This window comes from Nuphar pumila, chromosome 3 (genome assembly GCF_984573655.1).
Source record: "Nuphar pumila chromosome 3, dmNupPumi1.hap1.1, whole genome shotgun sequence".
Taxonomy (NCBI): domain Eukaryota; kingdom Viridiplantae; phylum Streptophyta; class Magnoliopsida; order Nymphaeales; family Nymphaeaceae; genus Nuphar; species Nuphar pumila.
This window is the reverse complement of record NC_143251.1, coordinates 31,349,926-31,362,406: the sequence shown is the minus strand read 5'-3', so window position 1 is coordinate 31,362,406 and position 12,481 is coordinate 31,349,926. Positions and strand designations below refer to the sequence as shown.

Sequence of the window (12,481 nt, the reverse complement as noted above, 5' to 3'; positions counted from 1 at the left end):
TTTATTAGGTCATCAGGGTCATTAGACGAATGACCCGAATCTGAATCTCGAAAGGGTTTATACGCTAACGAATATATAACCAATTTATGCCCAAAACGATTAACCCCTAATAAATAAATACACATTCCTAATTTTAAACAGATACCCAATGTAAATGTTCGTGTATCTTCAAAGTTCAAACATTTATGTAGTTTCTTAGAGAAACTCAACACCCTTGGTTTGCCAAACCTACTGGCAACCAAAAAGTGTGCATACAAATTAAATGAAACAGAGAACTGTTATAGACCTAATTGAGCCATACATGACCCAACTATAAACTATAGCATTGTAAACCCACTCTGATTTTACAAACATACGAAACCTCATTCGACCCTTTTTTTTGGCAATAGCTGGAGAAGCATCACCCAGCTGACTAGGTTCATTCGGGGCAAAATCCAACTTCTCGAGCAGTACACTCAGTTTCACGACTTGGGCGCCATTCACAAGTCACACTCCCAAATGAGCAAAGATCTTTTGAATTTCCATTTCTAAATGCTTTCAGGCTTCAGTAATCACCTCTGGCACCAATTTTACTTTGAAAAAGGTAGTATGGCAGCGATGGTCATGGTCTTGCTATCATAAATGAATTCAAAATGCCGGTAGTAGAGACCAGTTGTGCCAGATTTTCCTTTGGGTCAGAGCAAGGAAAAAACAGCGTTAAGCGAATAGTCAGCCACCTCTACACAAAGCAAATTATCGCACCCAATCTCAAAACCAAGCAAGCGCAAGCAACTCCACTTAGTTTCCAAGTACGAAGGGAGAAAATGGAGAAAAGGAAAAACCCCAATTTTTATCACAACCCAAGGGGAAAGATAAATGCTCGAAGAAAAGAAGTCATTCTGATTCATAACATCACCAGAGAGAGATTTACATGTTGGAAGGAATCCTAAAACTTCAAAACAAAACAAAACAAAGCCCTAAAAAAAAGCAAGGCACGCACGAAGAAGGGATGTGGGTGAGTGGATCAACCGCCGAAACCGTAGAGGGTGCGACCCTGGCGCTTGAGGGCATAGACGACGTCCATGGCAGTGACGGTCTTGCGGCGAGCGTGCTCTGTGTAGGTGACGGCGTCGCGGATGACGTTCTCCAGGAAGATCTTAAGGACACCCCTCGTCTCCTCGTAGATCAGTCCACTTATGCGCTTTACCCCACCACGCCGGGCCAACCGCCGGATCGCCGGTTTCGTGATCCCCTGGATGTTATCCCTCAAAACCTTCCGGTGGCGCTTCGCCCCTCCTTTCCCCAACCCCTTCCCTCCCTTCCCCCTTCCTGACATTTTTTTCCGGCCAAATTAGTCCACTATCTCTCTCTCTCTCTCTCTCTTGGTGGTAAGCAGTTGGTTGGATGGAGCAAAGAAATAGCGAGGGAATCAGGCTAAATAGGGATCCGGTGGATGGGTTGCCACGTTGGCGATCCACGTGAGATCGACTTCGTCCGTTAGATTGTGAAAATCGGACGGAAGTGAGTCAGTGCTTTTCAAAGAGAAAAGGCTTGGATTGATGAGGTGGAATTTTCATTTTGTTAATTTCTTCGTATATGTAATCAAAGGTCGGGAAATGGGCAGGGCTCGCAACAAGCGGAGCTCGGCTCGGTTTTGTGCCGATCCGAAGCTGAGCTAAGTTCATGACCAACCAAGCTGAGCTAAGTTCACGACCAACCAAGCTGAGCTTTAGCAAAACCCTTTTTTTTCTAGTTTTTTGCTAAATATAACTTCATAGCTGTGATGTACATGTTGTATTTATTAGAAATCACCTTTGGTTTGTTGAAATCTAATGCAGATGACGAGGTGACATTGAGTCAAAATGACTTGCATCGTGCCCAACTAGATTGTAGCTACAATCCATTGGAGCATATATATTTCATTTTTTTTACAAAGTTAGAAGTAATACGATTTGAAGCCTAGGTCAATGAAGTTAAGCATGAACTCACTCATTTACAAAATAAACACATTGTTTGAAAGCCAAAAGCAACCGAACTTAAACTTTAGACCTATCGATTGATTGCTAGCCAAGTGCTACAACCATTTATAATATACTACACTTCATTATGTAAATTAAGTTGGTTGCTATTTAATCAACATATGCAACTCAAGCTGAGCCAAGCACATGCATGTATCCTCTTTTAACAATTTGAACAAGCGTTTTGCCAGTCTAGCTGAGAAACGAGCAGCTCATCTCATTTCTCAGCCTATGTGTTTGAACATCACATATTTCACCTAGATATTTTTGGACACACTGATCAAGGTCTGCTCCAACCTCCCCTAGAACAATGAATATTCAAACTAATTTCAACTTCACGGTTTTCATGTCAAATTGGAAGGACAGGGGAGGGCGGAGCAGAGAACCCCTCCAAGTTCAAATCTCAAGTTCTAAGGACCGCAACATCCTGGAATTTGAGATACAATTAAGTTCAAACACTTCCCAGAAGATTCTAACCATGTCAATGGGACTCACCATTTTGGCTGCATATCCTTGATAACACGAGCCGACTTGCTGTTTCGGGCATAGACTTGTACAGTCATTGTTTTATTATTTTAAATAATTTTTATTAATTTTAATAATATTTAAATATCAAACTATATTTTAAAATACTAAAATATCAAATTATAGTTTTTTATTGATTAAAAATTTAATAAAAAACAATGGTCTCGTCTTCCATTTAAAAAAAAAATTGAACTTGCGAGTCGACCCCGCATTCTTTTTTCTCGTGTCCATGTATATTTGTGACATATTATTAGACCCAATTAACCCAAGTAGAATGTTCTTATGAGGCCATGACTTGAGTATTTATTAGTCATCCATCTCACTTGACCACATTTGTTTTGTTACTTTTGGAGGTCAGTAGGTTTGCTCCGTGGGAATTATCTCAAAATTCTCAAGCCTTTCAATGAGGTTTTTTAGAGCGGCGATAAAGTCCATGTGGTCCTTCTCCTCCCATTTTTTTTTCAGTCATTTTAGGCTAATTTTCATAGGCCACTAATGTTTTAATTCTTAGTCATATAAATAACAAAGTTTTCTCAGCTTTTCAAATACCTCTTAAGCTTTCAGCATAAGTAAATTAACTAGTGAGGCAACTACCATTAATAATCAATTTATCCATATATGAAATGTTGAAAAATGTGGTAAGTTGATAGAAAAAATAACTTATAAACTTTATGAAATTCAAATATTATAAGAAATATTATCAATTAGGTGTATCCACCTATTACAACTAAGTATAGAATTTTATTACTTTGTTTTATGGGAAACAATCACATCTTATTTGTTGTTGTTTTTATTTAAAATAATCAACTTAATGAGATAATGTAAGACCCGCAAATTTTCAGCAATTTTTTTTAATAAATTAGCGAGGCATTTTCATGTAAAAATATCATATGAACCTGGAATGTGAATCAAATCGATTTCAATTAACCAGTTATATTTAGGATATACGTATCTTCGCAAATATATGCTCAAACAGTCAGGGAGTCATAACTTCCTCCCTGAGTAAAATTAAAAGATTTGTACGAGTCAAATTTCTTAGCTTCGTCAATACAAATAGAATGTCGTATTCAGAATTTTTCAAAAAAAAATACTGAAAATTCAAAATTTTTGCAGGACCCACAAAAATATTGGTTGAACCTATGAAAATATTTCTCAAAAAATATCTTGTAGGACCCATAAAATATTTCATAGAATATTCCATGTGGGTCGCATACCAAAAGAACCTTCAATCTTTATCTAGAAAGCTAAGGGCAAAATGGGAAAGGGCTTTCTAGATTTTTCTAGAAAGGAGTTGGGCTTGGGCTATAAATAGCCCTCTTCTCTTTCTCTCTTCTCATAATTTTCGACCCCCCCTCTATTTCTTGCTCTCATTCTCTCTCTAAAACCACTCCTACCGAGCCCACTTGGTCTGAACATGCCTAACCTGGTTTGAGCCTGCCTAACCTGATCTGAACTTACCTGACCTGGTCCAAACTCACTTGACTTGAGCCTAGCTGGGTCTAGTAAAAGTCAAAGTCTATTTTAGTCCTAAACCTAGATTTGATTTACTTGACTTAGACCTAGCCTACTTGGGCTAAGTCTAAACCTACCTTACCTAGTTGACTTGGACCAAACCTAGTTTTGTCCAAACCACTTGAATTTAGTAACTTGACATGCTCTTCCTCTTTCTCAACTAGGTTAAACACATCTGACTTAGTTTGACCTCTTAAAGAAAAGTTCGAACCCAGTTCGAAGGAGACTGAGGACATCGGAGTTATTCTTCACCGATCAGAGGGTAAGTTTGATTCGTCGATCACTCTCTCTTAAGTATTTGTTGATTTGTGTTGTGATATATATCATATATGTTCTGAAGTTAGTATATGACTATAGTCCTTGGTTTACGCTCTCTAGGACACTTTGGTGTTCACGTGTGTCTCCTTGCGACTATTATTGTATATTTTATGATAAAAGCTCATGCTTAAGGCAGTATATATGTATTTGATATTGTCGTTGTGTCGAACGATGTCAAGGCTCCTGCTTTCTGCATGTTACATATATATGTATCTGCTTATACTTTTAAGATTGTCATCGGGTCAAATGATGCCAAGGCTCCTCCTTTCTGTAATTTAAATTAGGCATTTAAGATTGTCGTTGCGTCGAACGATGTTAAGGCTCCTACTTTCTGCAAATATATATGTATTTGCTTTTTGCAAGTTATTTAGTTCAGTTTCTTCCGCCAAACATTAAATATATCTTCATTTATGCCATCGCACTATAAAGCACAAGCTTCTGCTTATATTATATATAGTTGTGTATAAATGAGCATTCAAATGGAAATCAACTCTAAATCGTCAATGTAATTCTATATGTCGCTCCTCGATCAAGATTCTGCTTGACGAAAGAAGCCTCTATTGGAAAGACTTGCTCTTGCGCAAAATCGCTTTTTCGTAACAACTTATGTCACTTGTGCATGGCCTGACTAAGGCCCAAGGTTCCAAAGAACCTCGATGGATGTGAAGTATGCACAATGGTGTGCATTCATCATTGAGTTAAAGAGTAACGATTTCTCTATCAAAGAGGAGAAATATTGCTGAAATTTCTTAAAAGATACTCACTAAGCTTAAAAGAAATGCACGCTTTCTCCGTCAAAGAGAGGAAGTGCTGCCAAAATTTTTGAAGAACCTCAACAAAGCTTAAAAAGAACGTAGCATATTACTCCATCGTACAGAGGAAGTGCTGCCAAAATTCTGTCAAGTACTTTCTATAAAGTAGAAAGGGTCGTCACACTTCTGTCATCAAAGTAAGAGAAGTGTTATCGAAATGGTTGACAAAAGAATTGCCTGAACCGGTTGAATGGCACGAGGATACCCTGTTGTTGGAACATCGTCAGAATGGCTCGTTCTCATGTTCGCCTATATGGGCACTTTACTCATAAGGGCCGAAGAGCTAGAGTAGTTGTTGCGCATTGATTAGGCGAAGTGCTCGTTGCAGTGATATACGTCAAGCAATCGATCTATTAAGATCGTGTCATATACATGCTCATGGAAAATATTGTTGCACAACTAGACTCGTAAGGGCTGGAGAGCCAGAGTTCTATGTTCACCCGAAAGAGGTGAGGTGCTCATGATGGTCGTAGATGCTGACAGTAGAGTCTAGCATGCATATGAATAAAACTTAATATCGCAGGAACCTCACGATTGAACCATGCTTGGGAATATTAAATGGGGTCGGGTACATATTTCCTCAGTGCGGGATACACTGGCTTGCCCGAATGGCATTCAAATATCCGACAAGTAATGGTTAGACCGTCGAACTCCTTTAGGACTATTGCTCATCGTGGAAGACGATGATGATACAGCCTCAAGTGACACATATTTATCATGAAACAAAGAGTTTAAGGGGCCTCCCATCACTCAAGAGACTTGGAGGTCGTGGTTATCCTTAAATATCTAAGAATTAAACCCAACTATTGCAATAGATGATGCATCTGAACCGGCCTTATAGGGTTATCCCGTTATAAGTTCTACCGCCCTACTATGGACAGGGTCAACAGGCCTCTCAGATATCTAACATATATAGAATAATAAACCCCTAGAACATCGCATTGATGCTTGAGTTCAAGCTTCTCCCGCATACCAGGGGTTGAACGGTTAATATCGAAGCAATGCATTAGATTCAGGTTCAGCAATGTATGAATGTATTAATGAATGGTTGTTTTTCTGTCAACTCCTGTATAACCTTGAGAAAGGTGTTGTGATCGGTATACTACTGGACCGATAAAGCAAATACATGTGTTGTATTTGCATGACTAAGCTAAGCTCGAGGAGCTCGCACTTGGATTCATGGGATACAGATGTTCCAAGTCTTGGAGACTTGAGTTTAACATCCCAAATGAGGCTCTAAAGAGGTCTACGCTAAGTCATGGAGACTTGAGCGAGATATTCAATCATACCCCTGAAGAGGCTCATGCCAAGTCGTGTAGACTTGAGCGAAATGTTCAATTCGTGGCCCTGAAGAGGCTCTCATGATATACACTAAGTCATGGAGACTTGAGCGTCGTTGTTGCAAATTGTGACTCTGAGTGGTTTGTGCATGAGTTGATACTTAATTGAATGCGTGAATGAATGTTTTCTTGCCAGACTAGCAATGGTTCTAACCCCGTTTAATGGAGATTTCAGGTGCTGAACCTGCGATGCAATATGCGGAGCAAGGTGGCATCGAGTTTGAGGGTTTCTCCAGACATTGTTGTACTGCTTCATTTATAAAACTGAATATTGCTTTTCTAAGCAATAATGTTTGTAATAAACAAGTTTTTTTTATAAATGGAATACTTTGGTGGCCAATGAGTCCTTGGCCACATACCTGTGACTTGCCTAGAGTTTTCTAAAACTGATGACTCATTATCATCCATTTTCGCTGTTAAAACCTTTTCTAAGTTTTGCTGCAAAGAAAAAAAAAGAAATTCATGAAATTTTCAACTTATCTTTGTTTTGAAATTTTGAGGTGTTACAGATAAGTTGCATACATTTATATATGCTTCATATGATATGTCAATTTAAATATGAAAATGAAATCTCTATAACCAAATCAATATTCTAAATTTGAAAAATAACTTATTGTACGATAAAAATGACACATTTCCTGAAATGTCTTAAAAAAAATCAAAATTTTCTGTTGTCCAAAATCATAAATATTGTTATTTTTATGATCTTTTGAGCCCTCACACCTATCATTTTCAGTGTGAAACTCCTCCATATGTGATGTTTTGAAGTTCGAGTTTTAAAAAAAAATCATAGTTTTTTACGTGAAGTTATTACATTTTTATGTGAAGTAACTCAGGTATTTTTGTTGTTTGAGTTTGAAAAAAACATTGCATATTTTTTATGCGCATTTTTGAAATTTTTTATACAAACTAACTCAAGTATTTGTGAGGTTTTGATATTCAAGTTTAAAAGAAATTTTATAATTTTTTATGTGAATTTATTATATTTTTTATGTGAAGTAACTAAGGTATTATACTCATTCTTTTTTGTTTATACTCAGTTTGCTTATATGTTAGACCTACCTCCGGTAGCTTTGGGTTATGTACTTGAGATCATAACGCTTTCGAGTGATAGGTCTATTACTTGAAAGTTTTTGCTCGAGACAGAGGTCAGTATTGTTGGGCAAAACCTACCTGCCAACCTAATCATTTTGGATATGATTGGGTACGATGTCATCCTAGGGATGAAGTAGCTATATGAGCATTATGCTTGTATGGATTGTCGTAATAGTAAGATAAGGTTTATGCGCCCAAATCACCCTATCTTAAAGTATTGAGCAGGGAAGCCTTTGGAGAAGGTTAAGTTGATCTCAGCCCTAAAATCTCAATGATGGGTCAAGAATGATTGTGAAGCCTTCTTGGCCAATGTTACCTTGTTAGAGCCTAGACTGACCAGCTTGAGAGACTTAGATATGGTGAATGAGTTTGAGGATGTGTTTTCGGAGGAGCTACCTAGGTTACCTCATACTCGAGAGATTGACTTCGCTATAGAGTTGGTGCTTGAAACAGCTACAATCTCTAAAGCCCTTTACCGGATGGCATGAGCTGAGTTAAAGGAGCTGAAAAAGCAGTTACAAGAGCTACTTCACAAGGGATTTATTCGACCTAGCATTTTGCCATGGGGAGCACCAGTCCTTTTCATAAAAAAGAATGACAGATCGATGAGGTTATGTATTGATTATAAGATGCTTAACCATGCGACTGTAAAGAATAAGTATCCGTTGCCGAGGATCGAAGACTTGTTCAACCAACTTCAGAGAGCCAAGGTAAATTTAAATTAGAGATTTTTGAATGTTTTACCCTAATTAATAACATTGATTTTAGATCTTTTAATTGGGTTATTGGTGTTTTGAAGGTGTTTTTCAAGATCGATCTGCGGTCTAAATATCATCAGTTGAAGATTATAGAGAGAGATATTCCCAAGATGGCATTCAGAATCCGTTATGGGCACTATGAGTTCGTAGTTATGCCCTTCGAGCTTACGAATGCCCCGACAACATTTATGAATCGCATGAATCAGATATTTAAATTATGTTTGGATCAATTTGTGATTGATTTTATAGACAATATCCTGGTTTATTTGGAGAGCATAGAGGATCACTTGAGGATAGTATTGCAGACCCTTAGAGAGCATCAAATATATGCTAAGTTCTTTAAGTGTGAGTTTTAACTCGAGAAAGTTATGTTCTTGGGCCACGTGATCTCGAATGGTGGAGTGTTCGTGGATCCTTCCAAGGTGGCGACAATACTGGATTGGGATCCACCGAAGAATATCACTAAGATACGTAGTTTTCTGAAGTTAGCAGGCTACTATCGATGTTTTATTCAGGATTTTTCCTGGATTGCTCTGCGTATGACCAAGTTGCTACGAAAGGGGACAGTTTGTATGGGACGTCAAGTGCTAAGAGAGCTTCAGGACTCTAAAGGAGAAGCTCACAATAGCCCTAGTGTTAACCTTGCCATCAGAGCAAGGAGGGTTTGTAGTCTACACGAATGCCTTAGGTACATGTTTGGGAGGTGTTCTTATGCAACGCATGAAAGTGATAGCCTATGCTTCCCATCAATTGAAGGTGCTTGAGAGAAATTATCTTACTCACGACCTTGAGTTAGTCATTATTATGTTCGCATTAAAGATTTGGATAAACTATTTGTATGGTGAGTAGTTTGAGGTATTCACCGATCACAAGAGCCTTAAGTATCTTTTTACCCAGAAAGAGTTGAATATGCAGTAGCGTAGATGGTTGAAGTTCATGAAAGACTATGAGTTCATGATTTTCTACCACCCAGGGTAGAAAAATTCAGTAGCAGATGCCCTTAGTCATAAGGCGAGCAATGTCCTATCTGGTTTGTGGAGTTTGACAAAATACCTTATTGAGTGGAATCCTTTCAGAGCAGATCAAGGAAGGATTTCTTTATGTAGCATGGCAGTAAGGACTGATCTGATGGTGCAAATTATCGAGAAGCAGAAAGATGATCCACAGTTTCTACATATGTTGGCCATGTGCAAGCAGGATGAGTCAGTCCTACACTTAGAGGAGGACAAAAGCATTTGGTTTAGACACAGATTGTGGGTGCCAAATGACCTGTAGATTAAAGGCACCTTGTTGGATAAGGCTCATCGGGGCAAGTACACCATCCACTCTGGTAGTACTAAGATGTTCAAGGATCTACAAAGGAATTACTGTTGGACTGGTATAAAGAGGGAAGCAGCTGAGTATGTGTCTAGGTGCTTGACCTGTCAGCAGATCAAGATAGAGCACCAGACGTCTGTCAGTTTGATGTAGCAGATAGAGATTCCTCAATAAAAATGGGAAGGAATCACAATGGACTTTGTGGTTGGCTTACCGAGGACCTGCAGGGGTAAGGATGTGATTTGGGTGATAGTGGATCGACTCACCAAGTTGGTCTATTTTCTTCTGATCAAGATCAGTCAGTCTTTGGAGAGTCTGGTAGACTTATACGTGCAAGAGATAGTGCGATTGCATGGGGTTCCACTATCGATTATATCAGATAGGGATACGAGGTTCATATCCAAGTTCTGGGGATAGTTGCAGAAGGCCTTGGGTACAAAGTTGAAGTTTAGTATAGCCTTTCATCCTCAGATAGACGGACAGTCAGAGTGGACGATCTAGACTTTGGAGGACATGTTGAGAGTGTGTGTCATGGACTGGAGAGGCAAGTGTGATATACATGTTGTTTTGGTAGAGTTTGCCTATAACAACAATTACCACACCAGTATAGGGATAACACATTACGAGGCACTGTACGGATGACCATGCAGATCACTAGTATATTGGGATGAGGTTGGTGCAAGGTCAGTTGATGCACCAATAGTGATTGAGTATTATTATACTAAGCAGTTACAAAAAATCTAAGACAGAATTTTGGCAGCTCAGAGTAGGCAGAAGAGTTATACGGGTCATCGACGTAGAGAGCTCACATTCGAGGTAGAAGACTTTGTTTTTGTGTGAGTGTCTCTTACCAAGAGTGTGTTTGGATTTGGCAAGAAGGGGAGGCTCAGTCCCAGGTATGTAGGATCGTTTAAGATCCTAGAGAGGATTGACATAGCAGCTTACTGGTTAGAGTTATCACCTTAGTATTCACAGATTCATAATGTATTTCATGTGTTGATGCTAAGGAAATATGTACTTGACCCATCACACGTGATCCAGTATAAGGATATAGAGATCCAAGAAGATTTGATCATTGAAGAACAACCTATTGAGATTGTTTGCCGTAAAGAGAAAGTATTGCGATAAAAGACTGTTTCCTTAATGAAGGTGCACTGGCAATATCACAAAATCGAGGGGTGTAGATGGATGCCTGAGTCTAGCATGAGGTTGAAATACCCTCACTTATTCGAGTAAGTACTAAATTTTGTGGATGAAATTTCTTTAAGGGGGGTAGAATGTAACACCTGTGACTTTGTTTTAGTTTTTAACTCTTAAATTGAGGTTAAAATAAAATTTTAATTCAGGTGAAATTTGAGAGTTTAAGTTGGCTAAGCAATGTTTTGGACTCAAACCAGGTTCTAGAAGAGGCTCAGAGGGGTCGTGCCCAGCCCAGTGGGGGTGCCAGGCATGGTCAGTTTGTTCTATAGGGGTTCAGGGGTGACTCAGGGCTATTTTGGATCTTGGATGAGTTAGGTAAGTTTGGATCCAATATGGGTTTTGACCTTATGCTTAGATATGGATCTTTAAATGGATTTTGGATTTGTATTTCTTTGTTTAGTTTCTAGATCCAACCCAACTGTGGATTAGATTTTGATTGATCTTTTGGATCTGGATTGAGTTTTGGATCTAGATTGGATTTTTGGATTTGGGTCATTTTGGATCCAAACCCAAGTGAGATCCACTCCAGACTTTAGAGACCTCATTAAGAGAGTCTTTAAAACCCTAGAAGAATCTAGGGAGGGTGGGATGCTCCCCTAGTAGACCCCTCAACTAATTAAATCAATGAAATTCTGAAATAAAATTTTTAAGGATGAGATTAGGTTAGTTTTGAAGAGGATTGGACTCTAAGAAGGGGATGCCCTGCCCTTTTTGTGGACTTTCTAATATAAAAAAAAGAGAAGGACTCTTTCCTATCTTCTTTCCTATTCTCTTCTTCTTTTTCCTTAGAATTTTTTCAACAACCATTGAAGTTGTTCCAAGGTGCTAGGACAGGAGACGAAGGTGTTGGTGGTTCCAAAAACATGTTTCAGGTATGATTAATCTTACGCATAACATAGATCAAATGCAAATGCATAAACCGTGCATCTTGTTGATTCTATGGGTTGATTCATGGTGGATAAGATTTGGAATAAGTTTAAAAAAGGTTTTAAAAGTGTTTTTTAATTCAATACCATGCTTTAAAAAGGACTTTCAAAATCATTTTTGGTAAATCTATGCTTGAACGGCTAAACCAAGAAATGGGGTAACCCGAAACACATAGTTTCATGTTTCTAGGTAATTTTAGATGGTTAAATCTTTGTTTTCAGTATGAATGAATATATATTTACTTTCTTACATGTGTTTACAGTATGAATCATATCTCTGCAAATTTATTTTATACATTCTATGATGTTTTCGCAAGCTAGCATCTTAAACTAATTATTTTATGCAAAAATTATGATTTATTTGGATAGTTTAGACTCCAAAGCATGTATCATGATCATATGAAGTCTCTTTATGACTATAGATGATATTTAGATATTGTTATGTGTTGATGCATGATTAAAAATCGATATTTTATTTTTATGCTTGAGTTTTCTTGTTTTTCTCATGATTTATATTATATTTCTCAAGTTGTCTTGATTTTCTTGACCGATCCATCATGTTAAAATAAATATACCTCTCAAATCAAATTACCAATGGCTAAACCATTTTATGGAGACCTTACAAACATCTGAAAAGTGTCTCAGAAAAATATTATGCCTTATTGGTGGTACAAAAGTGAG

General features: G+C 38.1%; 1 protein-coding gene across 1 annotated transcript; it reads right to left on the bottom strand.

Moving 5' to 3' along the window:
• Positions 1-859: 859 nt before the first annotated feature.
• On the bottom strand, positions 860-1,326 carry LOC149842494 (histone H4). Its single transcript, XM_090001455.1, has one exon. The coding sequence runs from the start codon at positions 1,313-1,315 to the stop codon at positions 1,004-1,006; it is 312 nt and encodes a 103-aa protein (XP_089857581.1). The 5' UTR covers positions 1,316-1,326; the 3' UTR covers positions 860-1,003.
• Between the last annotated feature and the right edge of the window lie 11,155 nt (positions 1,327-12,481).